The sequence below is a fragment of the Diplotaxodon limnothrissa genome, linkage group LG12, assembly GCF_057381915.1.
Source record: "Diplotaxodon limnothrissa isolate DT_005_m linkage group LG12, D_limnothrissa_male_GT1.1, whole genome shotgun sequence".
Taxonomy (NCBI): Eukaryota; Metazoa; Chordata; class Actinopteri; order Cichliformes; family Cichlidae; genus Diplotaxodon; species Diplotaxodon limnothrissa.
Window position 1 is genome coordinate 29,391,825 of NC_140607.1, and position 26,917 is coordinate 29,418,741.

The following is a 26,917-nucleotide window of genomic DNA, read 5'->3' on the forward strand; positions in this document are numbered from 1 at the left end:
TTGAAATAAATCTCTTCTTTTTGTTTTTAATCACAGATATTAAAAGTATGCAGGGGAACTAATTTCTCAACCCAGTGACAAACTGTCACTTCGAGTGACAGTTTGACTCCAAATCCAACATAGTGCAGCTTTATCCCCAGCAGCAGCGAGTTGTGTGAAGCATGGCAGCTTCGTGGCACATTAGAAACACCTGAAGAGTGTACCTAGATGCCTAGACTTGTGTCGAACAGCTAGAAACAGCTACCAGGCAAAACCTAGAGGCTACAACAGAAACCTGACATTAGCATAAAACAACACATGTCACCACGCCTATAGTTAAACACAAAATTAGTTAATAGTAACAAACACCTGGCTGTTAAAAGGTCACACACCTGCGTGACACCAACAGCTTCACTGGGAGCCCAACTGCCAGGAAAACAAACGTTCAAAGCGGTCTCTTATTGGCACAAGGAACCCCACGGCATTTCATTTCACGTACTTACCAGATAATCCATGTACTATCGCTGACCAGTCACAGCAGCACGAACTGGCTCTGTAGCAATTCCGTTTTTTGTTTTCTGTTTTCTTCAGTGAGTCGAAAATGTTACGGATTTTCACCGTACGTCGCTTCGTATCCCCCGCCTTTCGACAGTCAAAGCAAAATAAAAACCAGCCCTTTTCGGAGGGTTTACAGGCAGAATGTAGCCGCCTTCTTCGCCACTGAACCAACTTTCAGTGCAGCAGAGTCTCCGGTTGTTTCAGAAGACGAGGGTCGCCGGGTTGGTGAGTGTATTTCTCAACAAACAGCTCCTTCTTCCACCGGCAGACTTCCAGTTTTTATCACACAATATCAGTTGAGTGTTTGGTTGAGGAAACTGTTACGAAGCCTTCCACGCTACGTCACGCACGTCGTTTTGCGCACGCATCGCGGTCACATGACCAAACACATGGGTTGTCTATTTTCACTGTGAGGCTGAATGTCGCTAAATTTGCCTTTTTGTTTCTTTATTATTATTTACTTTTAAGTAGATTTCAGAGATGATTTCTGTTTATGTTTTCACTCCGAATCATATGATTTAATAGTAAATACTCCCCTGACACTGAAGATGAATAGATTTTCTCACATAATCTGCGTTACAGCCACACGCCAAAGTAAGGATTATGGAATATACAGAGAGATATAGATTATTAAATCATTATGTAACATTAAACATTTGGCTCACATGTCCTTTTCAAAGGAAGCGGACAGTTCTGGCAGCATCGAGCATGGAATATTAATGTCATGTCAACTGGAAAAAAAAACATCCTGTACTTATTTACATTCCACCAGATTACTGGTGTTCACGCAGATCTAACACATCTTTCAGCTTCAGCTGCAGTTTTCTACAATGTTATCGAGCTTTCGAGCAGACTAAAACAAACTCTGGCATAATATAGCACACTATGCATAATGAACGAGAAGAGATCACATGATAAGCATACATGAGAGTGAAAGACTGGTTCCTAAACGTGGCTATTAATCCGAAGAAGAACAAGAAAGAATGCATATGCAGGTGCATAACAGCTTTCACGCAAAGGGTGACAAAAAAAAAACCAACTTTGATCAAGAAGCCTCAGAGTATTGCTAGCTACTACTATGGCACCCTATGCAAATATGGTTTCATCTCATCACCTTCCCCAAAAAGACTGTAAAGAAAACTATCCGTGGGCAAAACTTCAAATTAGCGGGATAAAAGTAGTAAGAACTATCTAGACTCTAGATAGTTCTTACTACTTTTATCCCGCTAATTTGAAGCTCTAATGAAGCTCTAATCGTGTTTTGCTCTAGATTAGAGCAAAGCACGATTAGAGCTCACGCAATGCAGTTATGTTATATCAATGTAAAAAGTCTGCTTATGTGATGGAAGCTGAATACTGAAGTTATTTATATCTCTGGAGACCACATCCTTCTTCAATATTTAATGTGATGTGCTATTAAGGAAACCTCCCTGAAGTCAGTAAAGTAAGGTGAAATGGATGTCCCGTGGACAAGTCTGTAAATTGTGGAAAAGTGGTAAGAAGAGTCCAAAGGATAACATTGCTTTTGAACTCATCTACAGAGAATTTCAAACGTGTAAACGTATAGGCTACGTGTCTAGTAATGTTCTTTTTTTCTGGAATTTGGCTCACTCAAATGTCAGTGGAGAGACCCCTGGTGGCCTGTAGGTATATAGTGGTTGAGATAACACAGCACCAGAAGTAAAGCCCATCAGGACTTTCAAGGACACCTATCCATATCCACATCCAGGAGAGAAACCCAGAATCACAAACAGACTTACTCTACTACCTGAGCTCAGAGTGATCAAAAATCTAAATGTGGAACAAGCACTGCTTGTGAAAGACAATATGGGACAAGTCCGAGTTTTGAATTCTCATTTTAAAATAAAAAGACAACAAACTTTGCAGGTTATCAGATTTTCATACCTTTTGTGAGGCTTATGTGTCAATATTAGGGATATTTAGCCACTTATGACCAGTGTTGGGACTAACGCGTTATTAAATAACGCGTTACAGTAACTACGTTATTATTGTGGTAACGAGCACGGTAACTAGTTATTATGCCAAAATCAGGAACGCGTTAGTCGTTACTGGGATTTAGATAGGGTCGTTACTTCGTGTGGTGGCTGTCGCAGAGCTTCCACAGATTCAGTAACATTAGCAAGTGGTGGAGGGCAGCAGGTGGATGAAGGAAAGGGGATGCAGAAGGAAAAGAGACCCGAGGCGGCCGCCGGTCCAAGTGTGAACTGAACTTCAGGTAAGAAGTTATGACCTGCAGTCTCTCTGGGTCAGATATGAACCAAGTTTAGTTTATTTTCGTTATTCTGACTTTTTCCGTACTGCGTGCTAGCTAGCATGACGGAGTTTCTATACAGCTGGGTGGTGCTATGAAGTTAATGATGTTGAACTTTATTTTGTTCATAAGTTATTAGAGTTGCCAACCGTCCCGTCTGGTATTCAGAGAAAATATTACGCGTTTCTTATTGGGGTGAAAAGGAACAGTTTGTCCCGTAATTCAGCTACAATGAAAAAGGCACAAAGCTGGAGTTATTCTGTGTTTACGCTGCACAGCTGCCTCTTCTTCTCTCATTCTCTCCCCCTCCTTCTCCCGTTTTTACTTCAATCATGAAAACTGATCAATGATCAGCTGATCGGCTCTCTTGTTTATTTATCGCTCACTTTGCGCAGAAAGAGGAAACCAGCGGATGTCGCGCTAAACAACAGCAGCACGTTTAAGCTTGATCAGCTGTTGTTAGAATTTATTTAATATTAATTTCTAGTATCAGCTGATGTTTGCTGGAGCCACAGCTGTAAAGCTGCTGGTCATGATGTCGGTTTGGTTATCTGGTGAGAGGGAAACATGAAGATGAAACCAGATGTCCTTACTGAATCATCAGAGCTGAACAGGTGATGGAGAAACAGGTTTACCCTTTAGGTGACATGGATGAGTTGAAGTTATGAACTGTTTCTGAGAGACAAATAACACCAGGATCCTTTTCTAAGTAGCTGACAGCTGGTAACTGTGCAGGGGCGGGTCTAGCAAAGTGTGGCCAGGGGGGCATGTAGGGCACTAACAGGGAAAGGGGGGCACAAAGAAATACTTTTCTTTCTTATTCTCATTTAAAATGTCTCGCTTTTAAAAAATAATTATCTGAATCTTACAACAAACGATTGATAGATTGATACATATATACCATCAAAACAGTGAACATCACTGTCACAGCAGTGTTTGTTTTCATTCAAAGGCTTTATGATTTTTGCTATAATGGCGGCCAGTCTCTAGTCAAAATGCCCGGGACGATTTTTTTGTCCCAGTCCAGCCCTGTATGCAGCTCATCTGCAGTCTGGTGTTACCTACATCTTCCTGTTCAGAAGGCAGAATTTCCGAGTTCTGAGTACAATCAAAAGCATCACGACTGCAGTTTTTGTGTTGGATGTAAAAGGCACACATGACACTGTGACGTAGGCTAGAATCATGGCGGCGGTCAACGGTCCAGGCGTGGGATTTCTCTCGTGGAAATATGCACATTATCTTTTCCTTTCTATTGGTAGGTGGCACAGTGCACTTGTGGCAAGTGAGCAAGCTAGAAGACTGGCAAAGTTATGGAAGAAACACATTAACAAGAGAATTCTGAGTAAAACCAAAGTTACTTTCCCTAGTAACTAGTTACTTTGAAAGTAACGAGTAACTTGAAGTAACTGAGTTACTTTTGAGAGAAGTAACTAGTAATGTAACTAAGTTACTATTTTAAAGTAACTTACCCAACACTGCTTATGACAGACGCGTACTGTCACTTAACACCATATTTTCGTATCCATCCATCTCTTTTCTCAAAATTTTGAAAACGTTCTAGAAAAAGAGAAGAAAACTCTGTGCCAGATGAACCAAACGCTGATTCGTTTCATCTGGATGTTGTGTTTTCAGTGAAAAGCTGAAAAAGTAAATGCTGGCATTTTATTTTCTTTCTGGTAAATGCCATTATATTCATCAGCATCTGCAAAGCTTGTGGATTGGGTGACTGTTTTGATGGATATAACATCAGATATGCTATCCTTCACTTGAATGTAATTTAAAAAGGCTGTCCCTGCTTTCTTCACACGCGTTGGGTAGTAGTCAGACTTCAGAAAAGTGTCCTGCAGAGTCAGTCCAAATATGAGACGAGTCAAAATGTGGGACAGGAGAACAAGGGATAAAAATGCTGTGTAGTCCCACATAAACCCGCACGTATGATTAACTTACCGTACTTTGAACTAAAAAAAAAGTCATTTGTTTTATTATAAGGCCATTCACTAAAATAGTATTATTTTCATTTCATGTTGAGTGAATTGAGTTGTGACACAGATGCACACTTTAAAAAACATCCCCTTATCTTTGCTACTTATTATTAAGAACCCCCCGATGTTTAATCGTTTTCATTTATATTATTTGTACCAATAGCACTTTGGGTAATGTAAAGAATTCACACACTTTCACTGAGAGACAAAACAAAAATGTGCCACATGGGGGCAGTGTCTACCAGGCAAAGTGAATTTATGGACCTCTTTCCCAAGGAAATGCTTACCTGCTATATGTAACACCATTTAAACAAAGCTTTTCAGCTTTTATTCAATTTTGAATCGATAAACAGTACTTGGGATGGAAAGTGGAGCGACCGCATGTAACAATTTTCTGATACTAGGAATATAAGTTCGATAATCGCGTTATTAATCATCAGAATAATGGAATCCCGTCTCTCCCACACTTTATTGTCTGTGTCCTTTATAGGTGGCTATGTTGAGGCATGCAAGGTTATCAGTGGAGAAAATAGAGGAAATTTTACCATTTATGTCTCGGTTAAATTATCCAAAGACTTATTGTATTTTTTGTAGTTTATTAACTTATAAGTTGGACATTAAACTGACTTAAAATACACAGAAGTAATTTCCCCATTGAGCCTTTAACTGAAAGTATGAGTGTTTAGAATGCGAACAAAGTCAGGATGATATCAGTATTTTGCTGGCATTACTTTTGACTGAGAAACCACCGAAATCCGAGCCTGACTCCTGATATCCGAACATCATTTGCGGTCTTATCTCAGACTAGCGGGTCTTGTTGTGTGCAAATATTTGCCATTTCCTTTGATAAGACTGTAAAATTTTAAGCATTGGAAAATTCAATGACTCCTTGGTTTGTTCTCGATTATAGCTACGATTAAGGACAGTGAAGTTAATTCCTTAATATTTTGAGAAATAAGTAAAACTTATAGTTTTGCTGGAAACACTTTGTATTTATAATCACTGACAATAAGATACAGCTTAAGCTTAAGCTGTATGCCATAAAAACATGCAGAACTAAGACTCCTGCTGTATTTTCATATACAGAAATGGATCAAAGTACTCATGAAATGTAAATTGATGCAGGAGAATGACCCCTTTCTTCTTCTTGCCCTTGCGCTGCACTGTTAATTATTAACTAGAGTCAACATCATCAACAGTCAGGCCTCTTTAAAAAAAATCATTAATAATTATGTATAATCTTAATTTGAAGTAATTATGCAGTGAAGCTCTGGGATTTGATGCCTATAATAGTCATTACTTTTCTGGAATTTGTAGACTGCATTTAGAGCGTTATAACCGTATGGAACGCCTCTTATTCACTAACACAATATGTAAAACTCCTGACTGTGACCTCAGCGAATACTTTAAGCCTTAAATCATGTGCTGAGGCTTCATCTTATCAGCTGTTATGTCTCTGCCGTTGCTCCCCGCAGGCGCAACGGTTTGTTTCCGATTGGAATCAATCAGTCATCGAGTCTAGAGAAACTCGCAGCGCTCACGGCAGGTTGATTTGTGTCGTCTGGGCGGATCGCGGCGTGCTGTTGCTCCACCCTCGATTATTCAGCCTGGTTGACGTGCGGTTGCTGCGCAGCTTGTGAAGACAGAAGCGTACGAGAGGGATCGGAGGGTGACTGCTGGAGCTCAGATTAGTGTTGTTGTAGAGAGGAAAGAAAAAAAAACCCACTAATCCAGGTTTGCACGCTGCAGGATTACAAACACCCCAGTGCTTTTTTTCCCCAACACGGAGGACCGCGCTGAGAGGATCTGCTTGAAGACGCTGTTGTAGAAGTTTGTGCTCGGAGTTTTGAGAGTAGTTACTGTTGGACTGACCGAGCTAGCCCGGCTGCCCGCTGTGCCTTCCTCTGTCCCGGCCAGCCAGCCGTAAGTGAGCCCGCTGTCCTGCTCTCCTTCCAGCTGTGGTGAATCATGGCGCTCAGAGCCAGAGCGCTGTACGACTTCAACTCTGAAAACCCCGGAGAGGTGTCGGTGAAGGAGAATGAGATCCTGACTGTGTACAGCGAAAAGGACATCGAGGGCTGGTTCGAAGGGGTGAACAGCAAAGGGGAAAGGGGACTGTTCCCCGCTTCGTACGTGGAGATCCTGCGGAACGATGCCGCCTGCACCACTGTCAACAACAACAGCTGCAACACATCTGGGGACGCTAACCCGGACTTTAGATACGCCAACATCCCATCCGGAGGTTTTGACGGCTCTTATAAACCTAAAGTTGAGAACTTTTCTAAACCGTCTCCTCCTGGTTTCCCCGCTTTCTCACAGCCGCTACAGCAGCAGCAGCACGGCTACCAGCAGCCCAGCCAAGGCAGCGATGATGACTGGGATGATGACTGGGATGACAGCTCTACTGTGGCAGATGAGCCAGGTACTGTAGGGGGACGGTACCATGACTATGAAGGCAATGGACCGTCCACTTACAGAGTGACAACATCATCAGTGCCACGAGGTAATGCTCAGCAAGCCAAGAGCTCTGCTACAGTGAGCAGGAACCTGAACAGGTTTTCGACCTTTGTGAAGTCAGGGGGAGAGGCGTTTGTGCTCGGAGAGGCGTCCGGCTTTGTGAAGGATGGGGATAAAATCTGCGTGGTGATGGGTAATTATGGTCCAGAGTGGCAAGAGAACCCTTACCCATTCAACTGTGCGATTGATGACCCCACTAAACAGACCAAGTTCAAGGGCATGAAAAGCTACATTTCCTATAAACTGACACCCACCCACACACAGAACCCGGTGAACAGGAGGTATAAGCACTTTGACTGGCTGTATGCTCGGCTAGTGGAGAAGTTTCCCGTAATCTCGGTGCCACACATTCCAGAGAAGCAGGCCACGGGGCGGTTTGAAGAGGATTTTATCTCCAAGAGGAGGAAAGGCCTCATATGGTGGATGAACCACATGACCAGTCATCCTGTCCTGGCCAGGTGTGATGTTTTCCAGCACTTCCTCACGTGCAACAGCGCAGACGAGAAGGCTTGGAAGCAGGGGAAGAGGAAGGCAGAGAAGGACGAGATGGTCGGAGCCAACTTTTTCCTCACCATCAGCCCCCCGCCGGTTCCGTTAGACTTCCAGGAGGTGGAGAGCAAAATAGATGGATTCAAGACTTTTACTAAAAGAATGGACGACAGCACCTTGCAGCTCAATGCCACCGTCAGTGAGTTTGCCCGAAAGCAGATCAGTGGCTTCAAGAAGGAGTATCAAAAAGTAGGGATGTCATTTAAGGTCCTCAGTCAAGCCTTCGAAATCGACCAGCAGATGTATTCTGCAGGACTCAACCAGGCGATCTCCTTCACTGGGGACACATTTGAAACCATCGGAGAATATTTCGCTGAGCAGCCCAACAAGGATCTCGACCCAATCATGGATTTGTTAGCTCTTTACCAAGGACATCTGGCAAACTACCCAGACATCATCCATGTTCAGAAAGGTAACCACAGTCATACACATTTACTAGATTTGTGCCCTCTGAGGAGCCTCAGCTATTTTGCTTTACGTCTTTGGATCCTTGAGACGTCAGTGGGGAATTTATGATGATTACAAATGAATTTTACGCAGTAAGCATAAAGACCAAACTGAACTACAAAGGCAGAAAATGATCAAATACACACAATTCAAATTCAGAAGAATGTGCTTAAAATGTTTCATAATCCCAGTGACCCACATATACACTTAAAGTAAAGCAATATGGCAGCTGTGGGATCATTAAGACTTCAGTTTCAACCACAAGTTTTTCTGAGGTTTCAAAGTAGAGAAATAAGCATCTTTTCTTGCTGTGACAAGATAAACAGGGTCATTTTGTCTGAGGCATATTTGCTGTTGTTAAACTGCAGTCAGGTTACTACACAGGCTATTGCACTTTGCAAAACAAATAGCCGTTGTTTGCATTTGGAAATTGGCTTACATGCTGCTGCCTCTGTTTGTCCCACCTGTTGATTGGGTGGAACCCTTCGGCCTATGTTTGAGTTTCCATTGCTGGTGAAGCATCACGTGTTAGTGGACGGAGAGAATGTCCTTCCACGGTGAAGCCTCGTCAGTCTTTGCACAGATTAAGTAAATTGTTAGACTAATCTAGGCCATCCTCCTACAGTACCCTGGCCCAGCAATTGTTCATTGTGTGGCAAAATGTCACTCATGAGAGGATACACTGTTATACAAAAGAAACTGTGGAACTGCTCTCACAATCGCTGCCATATATGCGGTACAGTTAATGCAAGAGAAAAACAAAAAGCAAACCACACCTTTGGTCTGTAGGTCATACCTGACAGACTGCTTTCCGCCTTTGTAGATACAAACTGAAAGTCCTGCCTCAAACAGTGCAATGTGGGACATGACAGAGGACACGGGCTAGTGTGCTCTCACAGGCTAATCCTTCTCATTTTTCTCCACAATCCCACTAAAAACATCTTACTTGTGCTTCATTGATAAGACATACAATTTTACAAAAGATGCTAAAAATGGCATTTTGCCAGTGCCACTGCCTGTGCCCCCAAACCACTGGGCCCTTTCACTCCACAGTCGATGACAGAGAGTGAGGAAACAGGACAGACTTTGTAGTGGCTGCAGTGGGTTACAAACATCCCAGTCACTTCAAATCAAGATCACCACGTAGGCCACATACAGCTCCAAATAAGGCGACAGCCATTCACACAGTCTGGTGTGATAAGCCCAGCCCAATTCCACAGATAAGATATTTGGAAGACCTTGCTGCAGGCACAATGTTGAGAAAAGATCAAGGAGTAGTACAAACACACAGCGGTAGACGAAAAATAAAGCTGAAGGAAAACCCGCGATATGCAGGAGATTAAAGGAAGAGCATATTGAATCTAAAATTGCTTTGATCTCATCTTGTTCCTTTATTCTGAGTCCAGTTCAGCCAGTTTTTTTGGGTTTTTCTTCCACATGAGCTTTCATTTCCTTGTAATCATTCTTTAAGCCAATAATCAATTTCAAACAAAATTACAAGTCTGTTCCAGTTTATCATACCTGTTAGAGGCTGTAAACATTTATAATCCTACATAGAAGAACAGTTGACGTGCTTACTGTACAGCCAGTATTTCCAAACGTGTGCTTGTTTATGACACCTGAATTGAAGCCTGTCACTCAGACTGCCTGAGGAGCATTAAATGCAAATATCTACTGCAAAAGTATTCACGCAGGTATCATTATATTCAGCCTCCAGTGTATATTTATGTCTACTCACTTTAGTATCTTTTATAATTTTCCATCACATGGCAACTGCTACTGCTGCAGCAAAGCACTAAAATTAAAAAATTAAAAATCTATCTATCTATACACACACATATATGTGTGTCTGTCTATATATATATATATATATATATATATATATATATATATATATATATGGTATAAAAACTGGGGGCTTAGGTTTCACTGTCATATCACTGTTTGAAGACACAGCTGTGGGGCTGGGAACATAAAGGTACACCAGCCACATACATACTCATTAGTAATACTCTTTAATAATTTTTCAATTTTTCATTTCTATCTATTGCTCTGTTTACAACCATCGTCACCACATGTAGAGGAAGTGTGCTTCTTCTTTCCCGTTAGCCTCTCTCCACACCTGAAAAGAGGACTGACCACATCCTTTGTTGTCTGAAGCCAAACTGCACGTTTCTGGAGAAGTGGTGCACAAGTGAAATTGGCTGGGATTGAAAGACAAAAAGTTAAAAGAGGATCTATATCATGTTCATTTCCTGTTTGCATTTTTCTGTGTAGACTCCACTAGAGTAGCTTCACATGTTCAAAATAATTCTTTTGTCCAGCCCCTTCTCTTCGTCCTCTGTCTGAAGCAACGCATTTGATCTCCTTTCTACTTCCTTTAAAGCCCGCTCTCTTCTGATTGGCTGGATTTTGTAAACAGAAGGTTAAAACACCTCTGTGCTTGCAGACGTTTTATGCCTGGTATATCCGTATTAAGCAGAATTTATGGTTCAGCATGTTCAGTCTGTTGGCAGTGTGGGGATGGCCTGTCTACCTGCAGAGAGCTCTGCTGTCAGATGGAGGCAGTATACAAAGTATATGGTGCAAACAGTCTGCAGTGTTATTGGTCCATCAGCCAGCCATGGAGAAAGGCAAAGTTATAGCATATAAGAGGCTGAAGTGAACTCTGAAATAGAGTGTCTAGAACACGGTGAAGCCTGAGCTTATGCCACACAGGGATTATTTGAACATACGCTAACCCCATTATTTGAAATTTTAGACATATTTATGAGCATCCACATGATAGCAGCTTAGGGAAATAATGACATGTAAACTTTAAATCGCACACAGAGAGACAAATCACAGTGTCTTGACTCCCTTTTTGGAAGCTTATCTCCAGAGGTAGTCTTGCACTGATATGATGGTTTCTATCTCGAAATGAAGCATACCAAAGCAGCTGCTTGTCAGACTTTATCAATACCTGCATTCCATTTTTAGCCTCCTGTTCCTGTCTCACTGTGGCCAGAGACTCCAGACAGGTTTGGATGCAAGTGACTTGTGAAATGTGAGCTTTCCCACAGAGGGACATTGACCACCACCATATTGATCTCCACCTCCGCAGGGACCAGATTAGCTGTTAGAGTGCAGCCTGGCAGCTATAATGCTAGCTCACACTATTGACATCATATATGGCTTTGCTTTCCAAAGTTGTTTAGCTTTACTGTAATCTAATATTGACACCCTAAGTATTGTGTTGTTTCTAATAACTTGAACCTCTTGAGAGAAGAAAATGTTTATTGTCAGAAAGTTTATTGTTAGAAAGTTTATTGTTTAGGGTCTTACCATGCAGGATTAGCAGTGAGTACAATTTGTGTTGATTATCAAAGAATCTGCAGCTGTTTTTTTAAGCAAAGACAGAACAATTCAAATGTTTTTGATCAGTTTAAATAACATCAAAATAGAGGAAACATGAATATTAATATTAACAAAGAAAAAAACCCAACTTTTGACTGCATATGTTTCAGTCTAAATTTGGTTCAGCTGCCACCATTATGTAGAAGTGAAAGCACATCTTTTTTTTTTCTTGTGTGCTGACCTTCTGCATTAGCCAAATTTAAACAGAAGACGCTTCTGCTGCTGAAAGTTTCTGTTCAGATAAAGCTTGGTGTGAAAAAAAAGTGATCTTGTAATTGGTGCTTCTTTAAGGAAAACACAAAAGAGCACAACTTTATGCTCTGAGCTGTGTAGTCACAGTGATATAGCCAGTAATAAGTCAGTAAAAATGCTCAGTCACAAAGTTTTGATCATGTTTATGAAGGAGTAGTACTATAGATAACACATCGTTGTATTTCGATGTGAAGAGGAAGTTTACTGGTGTATGCTATCTATCTATATTAAATCCCACAGACTGTTTGCAGAGCACAAATTCAGTAAGGGAGAACCTAGAAGTCAAGCTGAACCCTTAATACATTTTCTTTTGCCTCCTTATCCTTATTCACATTTTTTTATTTATGCATTTTATTCCCTCCTTAATTTTACCAGTTCAGCACATCCTTAAGATCAGTATTTTCTCTGCTCTCATCAGTTTTTATCACCACATGGTGTTATAAAACAATGGCAGGCGTGCAAAGGAAAGCATCGATTTACAAGGATGTCAGGCTTTCCTGCTGAGTCAGCCTTTCAGCGTGCACTCCTGTGCAAACTCTGCGGGTCTGTTCTGATATATTGTTAAAGCCTATTTAAATGTCCTCTGATGTGCAAGTGGGTGACAGAGTGATGAGATGGGCATTGCAGCTGGTTGTGCAGGTCACAGGCTCGCTGTAGCTTGGTGTTGTGTAACTGGTGATTATATAAGACCTGAAACGGCTTCCTGCAATGAGCCCAGGAGGGCTGGGTGCCACCTCCATGCGGGGAGGACTTCTACACAAGCGAATATCAGGACTAACCTCGTTCATCACTATCTGTGATGTTGGGTTTGTGCATCTATTTGTATTTATATATCTAGCAAATATAAAATAAGCTTCAGCTCAAATATAATGAGTAGATTTTAAAACTGGAAGGTAAAGAAGCCATAAGGAGAAGTAAGTAATAAGAACTAATGAGAACTAAGACATCACATACAATTTGAATATTAGAGTTTAGAACTAAACCGAGTGCTGAAGAAATAACTAAAGAAAGATCATCCTGCTCACTATTTTTGTTCCAATAAATACACTATATGTACAACCACAAATTGGGGTCAACCAGAGCAGCAGACCGAGCACAAGACAAATGAAGAAGAGTGTGCGTGCAGGGTGGAGTGGGTGGAGACGAGTATTAGGGGTGATGCATGACAGAAGGGTTGCAGCAAGAGGGAAATGGTAGTGAGAGCTACTGTGGTGTATAGTTTGGAGGTGGTAGCACTGATAAACAGGACAGGAGGCCGAGCTGGAGGTGGCCAAGTTTTCATTGGGCGTGATCAGAATAGACAGGATTAGATATGAGTATATCAGAGAGACAGCTCAGGTCGAGTGCTTTGAAGAAAAAGTTAAAGAGGAAAGGTTGAGATTCAACTATAAGAAGCAAATAAGCTTCATAAAAATGTTGATGCGTTGAAAGAAATTCTCAGGTTTTTAATGATTGACTCATTTTACCCGGTGTAACTTATAGCACTTAAATAAGTAGCCAGTGTATGAGTGCTGGCAATAAAAAGACAGATTAAGAGCAATAATAATGAGTCACATGAAGACTGCTCAAGACTCCTTGAGACATGCATGGCTTTCCATTAATCTGATGGCATTTCAGCATGCCAGCCTCATGTCTGATTGAGAACCTGCTGACTTTTCTGTCTGAGTCGTGCAGCAATCACACTAAGACCTGATTTTTATTTCTGCGGGGAAGCTTTGTAAAGCCTACGATGTAACCTAAGGAAGTGGCCCACGTCGCCGCCAGCATTTATGCTTGTGCTGATACATTAAATGCAGATTGCCTAATGGTCATGTCCCAGTGTTTTATATGGGATGCCAGTCAGAGAAGGAAATGAAATTCCAGGTTTTTTCCCCCTCCTACATCCGGCTGCATCCACCCAACCTGACCTGACATTTCTAAGTAGGTGGCAGAGTTTACAGGGTAGGGTTTCAGAGGGGTTTTGCACTGAAGCATAGATCCCCATTAAGTTGGACCTGCTTAACATTTTCATATCATTTTTAACACAGTATTAGCCTGAACTGCATACAGTCACATTTATAGACTTGTTGCATGATTGGGTCAAAGTTTATCAAGCCCAAATTTTCCCAGCGTACCAACGTTATTGTAAGACCTATGAAGTTTGCAATGTTGCATCTTCCACACCTGAAAAAAAGCTTCTCTCTGTGATCAGCAGCTCTGTTTGTGCAACAGGTCTGCAAAACTTACTTGCAGCTGTGAAAATCATGTAGCTTTCCATATTACACTCTATTGACACCATATCTCTGTGATCAAACTCTTGTCTTTTTCAAAGTCTCCATGGTAACAGTTATTCTGTCTTAATCCATTAGTGGGCTTTAAAACAAAGGAAGCCGGAGACCTTTAAGGTGCAGGTAAACACCATGTTTCCGCTATCATGCCGTCCATCAGTCAAATGTTCAGTTTACTTATTTAAAATGTTTCAAAATTGAGATCACGACCTGGAATTTTGACCTATAGATTGCAAACATTTTTTTCAGTGGTGGAAACAAGCATCCATACTTTCAACATCTGTGGTTAACTTGATCTGTTTTTTTTTTTTTCTCACACCCTTTCACCTCTCTTTCTGTCATATTCAGTCCGCTGTACATCACACTAATGTCAAAGATCTGGGTTAAACTTCAGCTGAAGGAACTATAGCCAGAAGGCAAACTGAGCAGATTTTGGTGGGGGGAAGGGCAACGCGTTGTCTTTTTTGAGGGAGGATTTTCAGCATTTTTTTTCTCAGTGTGATCAAGTTTGGTCTTTGGTCTTACAACTCGAGTCTAAGAAAAGAAACTTAATGGAAACACAAAAGGTAGTGACTTAGGTCAGTGTGCCCTTTGTGGTGTCACATTTCAGGAAACAAGTAGGCTGCCTCTGAGTTCTTGCTGAGTGCTGGTGACTCAGCTCATATAATGACAAAAAAAATTCCCATGACACAACAACACAGGACGTTTTGCATGCCTTAAGGCCACAAATCACACCTCCAGACTCTGCTCTGAAGCCAGGATTATAATTGGCCATGCTGTTCACGCTATTTCACCGCTCTTGCTACATCTCTTCAGTGTCAACACTCAGTAACTTCCACATATAGTACGTCTTACACTGGTTTCCCACGTTTTAAAGCATGGGGCAAACCAGTGTTTCAGCAAGGACCAGTGAAACACATGTTTAGAGCACATTATTACTTCAAACTATTCAGGGCTAAGTTACTTTGTGAATAATTTTCTTAAGTGTTTGGTCCATCAAATGCCCGAACAAAAATTCCAAACACAGCATCATATTTTGTCCACTCAACAATCCATAGAAAACACAGGGAACGAGCAAGTCTTCACAATCAGAGACCTGAACCACATTCAGGGATTTTTGACAGCATACTTCAGCTGTAAAGCTGATTTCATGCTGTTTAAAAGTCTAACTGAAACATTGGGGCCAAATTCTAAGAACCAGGAATCAAAAAATGATGTACGCACACATAACTTTCATGTCCGCATCCTCACCAGTGGGTCCATGGTCAGTGGCTTTCCTGTTTGCTACCAGCTGTGATATGTGACCATATTTAAGTAGGGAGTTCAGAGAGAACATCATTTCCCACCACTTTCTCACGCCGTGCAGCTTAACATCAATTTCTCACGACATTCATTCCTTTCAGCTGGTCAGCAGTTTGATAAGTCATCAGCCACGAGCTCCTGTTGTTGTGACTCTGCTTTCCGCTCTCATTGAACCATCTGTCTGGAAAGCCGGAGGCTAATTTCTTATGTTTTGTCTCTTTTGACTGAAGGCTTGTTTTGTGGCACTGAAAAGGTAGTACTTTCTTGTAAAGGAAGTGTCAGTTAAGCATGAAATGCAGAAATGCAGGGCTGTAAACCATCATTTCTGGTGCTCTAATGCCACAAGACCCCACCACAGCGATGATAGAAAGTAGCTCTTTGTGCATGTGCGACAAACTCGAGCAGGCATTTGTGCAACTTTCAGTATGAGTATGATTCTGTGGATTTGTTACAGTGGGTTTTCGTTAGGAGTTTAGTAAAGGTGCAATCTTAGTTTTTCACGCTTTACACGAATGCACTGCAAACATCCAACAGTTGATGTCAAACAGTTATTAAAATGAGTGCACTCCTAAATAGCCCTGGTAGTTGAGAGAAACTGCCAGAAAAATCCCTTAAATGGTTCGAGGCTTTGAAATGACTTAATAGATATTTTTAGAGTTGTGCTCCTAAATATAGATACAGAGAGCCTGTCTTGCTCATAAGTGTTCCCACTATTTTTGGTCAGTTTGATAAGTTAAAGGTTAAGCTTGACCAAATAAGATAGGTCAGGTTTTGTTTTGTTTTTTTAGGGGGGCTTGTGCTAAAAAAAAAAAGAGTTAGAAAAAAAAGAAACTTGTGGTTTTGTTTTGTCTGGTTGTGTCTGCATGGGTTTTTTTTTTTTTTTTTTAACTTGACTGGAAAACTTATATGTGCAGTGTATGCTAACAAAAATCTGGGACTTTCTGGAGTTTTGTGTAAATAAACAATTTGTACAGCGGTTGAACTCTTATTAGTTCAGAATGGTAGGAAAAATGAAGGTTAACACTGAAATTGAATTTCTTTTATTCCATCTATCTTCTCATCCGATTCAGATGGGGTGGACCCTGGATAGGTAACCATCCTGTCACAGGGCTAACATAGACCACCATTATCACCAGTTAACTTAACAGACCTCCGTGCTGTGAAGTTTTAAATACATGCTCTCTCTACATTTTATTTCTAGCAACATATTTGCTCACTGAGCAGCATATTACATCAACTACCAATTATTGTTTTTCCATTGCTGAAGAATAAATAACTGCCCAAATATAGCAACAGAGAGCCAGGCTACAGGTGTGGCCAATATCAGGTAGTGACAACAGCAACTTGGAACTTGGTGGAAAACCCATAGACGCTACCATGACATCACCCAGTGATTCATCCTTTCTATTGTGACTATTAAAAGGGACACTAACTATGGGTAGCAAACAACAGGATTGAAATAAAACGGGCCTACCAGAGAAACTGAATAACCAACTCCTTTGAGTGTTTTTTTTTTTTTTTTAAGTGTACACTCTGTAGGCACAGTCACCAAGCACAATCATCCCAACTCCACCTCTGGTCTGCACTTGTATTGTACATGAAGTCATTCATATGGTCCTGTCACGTGCTTTAACTGTGATTTTTCACTGAGGTAACAGTCATAGGGGAACCACTGGACTTCCTTCTTGGGTACTTCTAGGGATCGCGCTGCAGGAGTTCCCAGTCCTGTGGTTAAATGTGCCCAGATGTGGCACACAGTGACTCAAAACAGACACACCCCTAACCTTGAATACATTTATTTAAAAAATATTACCCCAAGTGCTGATGTCACAAAGGTGAACATTTGCTATAAATACTGAAACTACTTCCTTGTTCCAGGCTGTAAATATTCAAAGTGGGATATATAGTGGCCAGAAATTTGCATTTTGCAGTTCTGGTTTCCTCATGTTGAAGTCGGTGGGTTTTGAGGTGATTTAGACACTTTCATATTTTGTTCTACAACACAAGTAGGTCAGTTAATGCTCCACTTGTTAATTTTGTACTGCAGGTTTAGTGGTGTGGGTGCTTTTCGTGGACTAGAAAACAGAAAAATATGTATTAGTTTGATTAGAAAAGAAATTCAAAAATTCCTGCTCTTTTTAATCCCCCATACAGGAGCGCTGACAAAGGTGAAAGAGAGCCAAAAGCACGTGGAGGAGGGAAAAATGGATCGGGCACAGGCAGAAGGAATCAACGAGCGCTGCAACATCATCTCCTTCGCTACGCTGGCTGAGATCCAGCATTTCCATCAGATCCGCGTGCGAGACTTCAAGGCGCAGATGCAGCACTACCTACAGCAGCAGATCACCTTCTTCCAAAAGATCACGGGCAAGCTAGAAGAGGCTCTGCAGAAGTACGACAACGCGTAACGGATCGTTCGTCTCGATCCGTCGGTTTAGACCTCGCTGATTAATGGCCAAGCGCTCCCTTTGGCCAGCCTGCGGCATCTTGGCAAACAACAGCCAGTTCCTCACACACACACACACAAACACACACATACACACAAACACAGACACACTGCTGATGCTGCTTATCCAGCAGGGAGGGATTTTAAAGGAGATTATGGTCCAGTAACAGCAAAATTTCAACCAAATCCAGGTTTCAGTGTATGTTGGGCCACATTTTCTTGGGCACTGGATGTCCTTGTTTTAGAGACGATGGGTACTTGGGAGTTGGGTTAATTCATTAAAAAAAACACTCAAATTCTTTTAGATTTCTTGAGAATCAATAAAAATGATGGTGCACCAGTTTGGTATGTGGGTGAATTAAATAACCTTGTATTCACTGCTGCCTAAACATCTGGTGCGAGATTTCCTACATTAAGTGTTTTTAGCCTTAAAACTGAGGTTTGAACTGTTGGAGTGGCTGCCGCGTCAGCAGCAGCGGTGCTGTCGTTGCCAACACACTGCCTTCTGGAAACACTCGAGCCCTTCCTGCTATACTTCTTCTTGGACAAACAGGACAAAATGTTTACAGTCTCCTCACTGTCACCACTGTGTCGCTGTGCCTTCTGATCATGTATCTCTGGTTATTTTTGTTAATAGCTACTTCAAAGCTTTATATACTGATTGTGTAGAAATATATTGTATTTGTTATTATAAAGCTACAAATTTTGCAGTCTTTGTTGGGAAATGATATCAGATGATTATTTGAGGACTTGTTTCTTAACACTTGCAGTGTGACGACATCAGGATCAAAGATTACCTGCTCTGATAATGATCATGCTTTACTTACCTACACAGCAAGCTGATTTTAGGGGAGGATGATGATGGACACTTACTGTAACCATGCCGGATGCCGGTGTTGTGCCAAAAAGTGATTGTCTGCCAAAAACTGATTTCCGGTATTTGCCAAAAACTGATTGCTCGTATTTAAACTGCTATAAGTAACTTGTTGGCATATAATATGTGAAACATATGTCAAATGCATCCCTCATGGATGACACAAAGTCATATTGAGCCACAAACAACATTCGTGTAACAAGGTAGAAGCCGCAATCAGTTTTTGGCAGCGACTTTTATAGAACCTTTATTTATGCAGTTAAAAAAAAACTCATTAACATTAAAAATGTCTTTTGTAAGAGTAAGACAGCAGAAATGGCAGCAAATATTACAATAGTTCTGTAAAAATATTGTAAGTGGGGAAAAAGGACCGGATTGGTTATAATGTGAGTACAATAACACAGATACTTGAAAAAACAGATAATCTTTTAATTCTATATATAACCCCTTTGTAAACGCTGTTCACCGAAGTCTATTTACCAACATACGTAAAGATATTACACATAAAAAATACACGGAAACATTGGAAATCACTTTTTGGCAGGCAATCACTTTTTGGCACAACACCGGTTTTCAACCTTAGTTTTTGGGCGTAGTGTTCATAGGCAGGCTGTAAGGGGGTTCGGGGGTTCCTCACCTGTTTTAATAATGCAGTCCTTTTGATAGCACACTGATGTTTTTAACATTTACGATGCTGGCTGCATCGTAAGGAGATAAATGTAGAAGCAGAGAGGCAAAAATAAATTCCTTCTTCACAGAAATATTGTTTGGTTCTTTGCATTTCTCAAGTACTTGACAAAACTCAATCATTTAATCTTACTTGGTTAAAAGCCAGCAGATAATGGTGTATGTGCTGACAGTTAGCTGCCAGCGGTCCTTCGTCGACAGACAGGTCAGACAAGTGTCATGTATCCGGCTTAGCATTTCACAACAGCAAAATAACAAAGGGAGCGAACTGCACGGCTCTGTACGTTTCCTTGGCCGCGTCCCCGGAGGACCGCTGCTGTGTTTGTTTTATGCTAAGCTCATGCTCAGCTCACAGACAGATCTGCTGACAGCACAGGAGCCTGGGTGGCCATATGGGACATCTGGCCACTTTTAAAAGTGTCTGCAGCCGTGCCAGCAGCTGTGTCACTGTGCTCTACTGTAATTGCTCCCTGCGATAACATGTTCACGATGTAATATTTGTTCATCAATATGTTTAGCAGCCAGCGGGTGGCGACTCCTCTGGTTGCAAAAGGGCACGTGCTTTTATAGAAGTCTGTGGAAAAACAGCCCCCGCTTCCCTTTCTCTGTGTCAATTTTCTGATGAGCTGATGGGTTCAGCTGCTAGTTTCAGGTCACACTTGCAAAAACATGAAGTTTAAATTGCAAATTACGGTCTGTGCAAAGGGAACTACCTGCATGTTTGTTTAGCAACCTCATGTTTGATAGTTAAAATCTGGTGATCAAAATCCACTTTGGGGTTGCGGAAGGAGATCATCCGATGTAAAACTTTAGCAAATGAAACCCCTTGTGACACCGGAGCGGCCAAAAGTAGCTGCCTCATTAGAGTTTGAAAGGGGAATTATCCAGGGTGTGACTGCTGGCTAACAACTTTTCAGTTTCTGGTTTCGAGACCTCAAAATGATGGCGCTGAAAATGCTCAACAAATGCTTCACAATTTGACTTTAGTAACCAGTGGGCGACATCCATCTTTTATACTGTTCATGACATAAATGTCTAACTTCTGTCTACAAAGTCTTGAAACATTCTCTCAAAATCTACAGATATACTGGTGCTGTCAGCGTTAATCTCGTTAAAATGATGTTAACGCCATAACCACATGAACGCGGCGTGGATATTTCTGCCAATTCAGTTCGATATCCCACCCCATTGCATCCATTCTGTACTGCTTATTCTTATCAGGGTCTTAGCTGGTTGTATCCCAGCTACAAGACATTATATAAAAGTTAGATTTATATTTTAAAAAAATGATGTTGATAGATGAAAAATCAGAGGATCGCTGAAGGTTTCATCCTCACATAGTAGAATATCTTATCCAGATTTACAAGAGTCCTTATCAAGATACTGGTCATACTGAAGTAGGAATTAAAACATGACTTCCTCTTCTGAGGTTTTTGTGGTGATGCTTCAAAACAATTGTTGAGACAATTCACTTCAAAGTGAGGGACAAAATGACATGTGGGAGCACTCGCCTTCTCTTTTCCTGTTTTCTTTAGTTTCTGTTGAAATCGCTTTCCTCTCCAGCACAAACTCAACAAGATCCGTTCAGCCTTTGGAAAGCTCATCCTTCAGGCGTTCTGTCAGTCTGCCAATGCCTGAGGAAATGGGTGCTCCTGTTTTTACATTTGTGTTCTGGCTGGCCTGAAGCTTTGGGGTTTCTCAGTGTGTAAAACTCACAAATATTAGGCAAAAGAGGTTCGTTGAGTAAGCTTAAGCACTTCTACTCTTTTTACCTGTGATTGTGAAAAGTACAAACTGGCATGATTTCAAATCCTCCGTACACACACATTTATCATCACACGATTGTATCGTGTATTTGCAAGAGTGTGTCTTTGTCTAATGTCATCGTAAAGTCTGCAAATGTGATCTGAAGAAAAGGGTTGGTGGCGCTGGTGGGCGGTGACGGTGTTTCACTCACCGCAGTCTAGCCACTGCAGGAAACAAACAGCTCTTAACTGACACTTGGATTGCTTGTGAGACAGAACAGTGTCAGCAGCTGGCCACATTCCACAGAGAAAAAACATCAAGTGTGCAAAACCAACAACAAGCAGAGCAGCGCTGGAAATACCGGCCGGGGGGGTTAAGGGGTTACAGCATAGCACGGTGCAAGCGTAAATGCTGGTGAGTAAAAAACACGGAGCAAGAGTCGCTGCATTTCAACACTAATGAAAAACATCATGTGTCTGAAATAAGTTAGCGCTGCTCCTCTGAGACTTGGCTGTCTTCCTTTTGGATTTGCAGTGGATCTCTGGAATTCTCAGAATGTAACCCCAAATATATTCGGCACCCTTTCCAGCTGCTCTCACACAAGGAAAAAAGAAATACTTAGATAGCATGCTTTCACCTTTTTCATCAGCGAACAGCTGTTTTCACCTTTTTTAATTTATTTTTACTAAAAAAAACCATATTACTCTGTCAGATTTTTAGTAATGCTGACAGGAGGAAGAGTATCAGTTAATTAAAAGGCATTTCTCCTGCATATGAGCCGGCACCGGCGCTGCATTTAACCACATTAATGTCATTAAAACTGAATCAGTGTCTCGAGGTCCTTGCTTGTGTAAATGATATCTTTCAATATTCAGGTCAGATTCTACTGATTCAATTGGGACAAAAAACACTGAAACACAACCCTCTTCAATGAATCCTCCATAACTGGAACTTACCCTAAAAACCTGTGCAACGTTTCACATCTGCTACTCTTAACTCGTACGAACTGAATGGATCACTTCCTTCTTGAGAGCTCTTGCACTCATATGACATAATTTCACCCTGAGTGCCATTGTGAGTTTGACCCTGGCTTCCTCTTATTACTCCAGCTCATTAAAGGCTTCCAAAAGTTACATTATAATACCAGGAAATGCCCTAAGGCAAACCGCAATGATTTCATCCCTTATATTTCCTCTTGTGATATTACAGAATTCAAAGAGGAACAACAAAACCAAACACAGGATTTCTGTTTAAGGAAATGGCTTGTTTCAAATGGCAGTACAATATTTTGAAGCTAAGGTGCGACTTTGAAATAACAGAACATGTTGTTCCTGCTTGCCTGTTGAAACTGCTTTTGTGGCTTCAGTTGTTTCAGTAACGTATGATCTCATCTGTGTAATCCAGGACTGTGCGCTTGTACTTGGCAAAAGGTTTCTGGTATAATTTCATCTTCTGCAAATGTGCACAGAGAACAGGACAACTTGTGAAGATTTTAACACTCCAACTAATGCTTATAGGATAGAAAATAGTTTTTTTCTCTTCATCAGGTGCAGCATATACAGAAAACATTTTAAAAGATTAGTTCAGTTTAACTTGGTTTAAAACTACAAGACCATAAACCCAACCCATCCTTGTGGGTGTCTCATTAACTGCCATGAATGTAGAGTTGTGTGAAAAATGTAGTATAACCTGTGAGTCAGTAGCTTGTAGAACCTGCTTTAGCAGCAATAATTTGAAGCTAATATTTTCTGTATGACTTTATCAGTCTTTCACATCACTGTGGGGTATTTTTGACCCACTCAGCTTTACACTCTTCCTTCAGTTCATTTAGGTTTGTGATCAATTGTTTATGCACAGCTCTCTTAAGGTCCCACCACAGCATTTCAGTCAGGTTGAGGTCTGGATTCTGACTGGGCCATTTCAACACGTTGGCTGAAATGGAAAAGAATCATCCTGCCGGGCATTCCTCGGAGTGTTTGGGAAAATTGTCCTGTTGGACGACCCAATTTCAGCCAAGATTTAGCTGTCGGACAGATGGCCTCACTTTTGACTCGGGAATATTTTGGTATACAGAGTTCATGATCTACTAAATGGCTGCAAAAAACAAGCCTAAATATCACACGTTCACCGCCGTGTTTGACAGTTGGTTTGAGGTGTTTGTGCTGATATGCTGTGTTTGGTTTTAACTAAACATAGCACTGTCCATTATGGTCAAGCATCTAGACTTTGTTTCAGTCTGTCCAAAGGACATTTTTCCAGAGGTCTTGTGCTTTGTCCAGATGCAACTTTGCAAACCCAACAGTTCTGCCACACTCTTTTTAGAGAGGGTTTCTTCTGATAGCCCTTCTAAGCAAGCCATATGCGTTCAGTCTTTTGCTTTGCATGCTTTTACTGTCAAGGTCCTGGGTCATGTGACCCAGTATTCTGAGTTTCTTGATGTTTTTGTTATTCTTTTCAGTCTAGTTTCATTTCAGTTTATCTAGTTACATTCTGTCATGCCTAGGTTACACTTTTAGTTCATGATTTATCAAGCTCCCCATTTGTCTCATCCCTGTGTGAAGCTTTCTGTGTCAGATTGTCATGTTAAGTCTTCGTGTGTCTATCTGTCATGTTTCATGTCCAAGTTTTCTTTGTTTGTCAAGTTCGAGTCATTTCTGGGTCTCGTTATGTTTCCCGTTTTATTTTGAAAGAGCCTTGTGTTTTTTGTTTATTGTATTTAGTTTCACGTCCCCTGTCCTGTCATTATGTTAATTGTTGTCAGCTGTTTTCCCCATGTGATTCCTCTTCCCTTGTTCATTCTTATGTGTATTTAGTCTGTGTGTTTCCGCTCAGTCAGTGTCAGATCGTCTGTTATCCTCACCGCAGATTTCATAGGTTTGCCTCATTGTTTCACTGTGTTTCCTAGTTTACTCAGTGTTCATAGTTTTTTCACTGGGTGTCACAGCCCTTTGTTAACACAGTGTTTATAGCAGGGCTGCCCAATCCCAGTCCTCGAGAGCTACTATCCTGCAGCTTTTAGATGCATCCCTACTCCAACACAGCTGAATCAAATGGTTTAATTACCTCTTCAGCATGCCATCATGTTTGGCAAAGGCCTGATAACAAGCCATTCATTTGATTCGGGTGTGTGGGAACAAGGATGCATCTAAAAGCTGCAGGACGGTAGCTCTCGAGGACCGGGATTGGGCACCCCTGGTTTATAGTCTCCTTAGTTTCCCTAGTTTCATGTTTCTTGTGCCATCAGCCACAATAAAGGTTCGCTTTATTTTTAAACTTCGTTTTGTCTCCACCGTGTCTGCATCTGGGTCTACCTCGTTGTCACACCGGCGCACCCTGCCGTGACATTTAGTTGTTGACACAGTTGGATCCTAACTCTTCAAGTTTATCACTACAAACACCTCATCAATAAGCAGTTCTAGCCACTAGCTTATGTGATTTTCCCAAAACGCCAAACTACTTTTCTTAATAGCCAGAGTAGAATTTATGTCATGAAAATGATATAAAAGATATCAATTCTCCAAGTCTGCATAGAGAAAGAAATACACATAGATAAAAAAAGATCACTTCTGCACACTTCAGTGTTTCCTCAGGCTTGACTCTATCAGGTGTACTGCAGTCAATTTTACCTTCTTGAAAATGATGATCTCATTTCAGAAATTTCAGCTCTGTAAATTTTATTGCTTATAAAATCGCGCGTCTGCATCACCCTGCAGCTTCTTTGCCTGCGTAGCTGAACATCTTTCTTTCTTGTAGAGTTCATGCTTTTGGAATGCGATGTGTTTGCTTGTACTCAGCATATTCTAGCTGGAGGTGGGGGGGGATTCGAGCTGGATCTGTTTTCAGTTACTGGTCTTTGATCTGACACAGGGGAGAGATCCTGTCCTGACACAGCCGGCAGATTCAGGTGCAAAGGCGATATCGAGCACCGAATCTCGGGGATAAACCGATTCTCTTTCTCCAGGGAAAAACAGACAACCACTCCTCCCAGCACAGGATTCATATCGCAGTCTCAGTGGAACAATGTCTACATGAAAAAGTGTGAATGAAGATCAAAGAAGCATGTTTCATGTTCGCCTGGGAGTTCTTTTTTCTCTTTTAAACTGAACCCTAAGTGTACAGACTTCAACACCTCTGCTATTTCTCACAAAAATAAAATCAAAACCATCCACATTTGTTATTTTTATTCACTTACTGCATATTCAGTGGCAATGGAAAATTACAATTACATTCTTTGCTGTCAGTGTCTCGTGAGACGTGGTGACATCACTCGGCTGGAAAGGTTGTTAAGTAGGGTTGTTCCCACAGCTTTAAATATCTGAAGGTAGATGGCAGGATGACGTATAACTTGTTCCCTTTCAACAAACACTACATCTGAATACCGTCCTGTTTTGTTAGCTCATCGTGCAACGTGCCTGGAATATTTACACCCTGTCGTATTTTTGAAAGAAAACGAAAGCACCTAATTTTTATGAAAACAGTTTGAGAGTACAGGATGAGCTATTGGTGTGAATGATTAATGAGGTGTTAATTAAGTCTATCAAGCGCTTGTGTTAGGAGTCTGATTGTTTAGCCCACAGGGATACTGCTCACATACTTGAACTCAGAGAACATTGGCGGAATAAACCAAAGGAATTTTCTGATTTTAATTAAAGTCTTTATCTTCTCAACTTCTTCCCAATCAAGCTGACAGTAGAAAACTTTTCTCTTCTTTGTTTATCTATTACGGTTAACTCTACAAGTAGATCTGTTTGTGCTTAGAGATTTTCGTGGTTTAATGTTATTTTGCTCAAATCCAATGCAAGCAGTTCTTATTTGTGCAGGAAGTGTGATTAGACAAACATGCCAACAGCTCCCATGAGATCATCCACTGACCTCAGCAACAAGCAGCACCCTGCCCACTGCTAGGGCGAGGCTAGTCCTCCTGGAAAAGGCTCAGATTTGCTACACCCTGCTTATAAAACATTATTGTAGGCTAAAAATCGCATTTGCTGTTTCTAAATCTTTCACTGTTCCTAATCTGATTTGGAATGAACACAGTATAGTTTCTGTAGGTGGCTATGGTCTGAAATAGCACTAGAAGCACAACAAAATATTTCATTTTTGGGTTTGTTTAGTACTGGTATCATGAAATGAACATCCTGCCAGAGGCACACCCACTGGAAAATGTCCAAATACTACGTGCTAAAAAGACTTAAAGAGACCAGCTTGTGGAATTATTTTCTGAGGTGCTCTTTTTCTCTTTCTTAGGACAGAAAAAAGTTAGAAACTCCTGATATTGTTTGAAGAAACATGTTAAGTCACTCATGTAACACACAGCAGGACATGATGCAGTTTAGATCTGTTCTTGCTACTTAAAATACTGTGTTTGGTTTAAGCAATGGAGGCGCCTGTATAGTGCACGGAGGAGGCAGGAAGAAACCGAGCACCTCTTTGTAAGTCATTGGACAAAAACCTGCACTATCTTCATATGTGGACATCACTCAGATTTGTACTAGAGAGCTTGCAGGGTCAGAACTGTTATCCAAAAACGTTTAGAGCTGCCTTTCATCAGTCAGCAGCTTAATACAGAATCGCATTTTAAATTTCACCCCCATTTTGGCGACCCCTCTGACCTGTCCTCTATTGCTACCATCAGCCCACACA

At 41.2% G+C, this 26,917-nt stretch overlaps 2 protein-coding genes across 3 annotated transcripts in view; one reads left to right on the forward strand and one right to left on the reverse strand.

The window, feature by feature from the left end:
- Positions 1-871, reverse strand: part of LOC146621548 (ADP-ribosylation factor-like protein 15) — a 109,559-nt gene extending 108,688 nt beyond the window's left edge. For both annotated transcript variants that reach the window (XM_085367456.1, XM_085367455.1), the window contains exon 1: positions 483-871. In XM_085367456.1, the coding sequence (XP_085223582.1) occupies positions 483-494 (12 nt within the window). In that variant the 5' untranslated portion in view covers positions 495-871. The remainder of the gene's footprint in view (positions 1-482) is intronic.
- Positions 872-6,451: 5,580 nt separating this feature from the next.
- On the forward strand, positions 6,452-19,591 carry snx18a (sorting nexin 18a). The gene is made up of 2 exons (XM_085367453.1): positions 6,452-8,269; positions 17,676-19,591. The coding sequence occupies exons 1-2, from the start codon at positions 6,760-6,762 to the stop codon at positions 17,927-17,929; spliced, it is 1,764 nt and encodes a 587-aa protein (XP_085223579.1). The 5' UTR covers positions 6,452-6,759; the 3' UTR covers positions 17,930-19,591.
- The last annotated feature ends 7,326 nt before the right edge of the window (positions 19,592-26,917 follow it).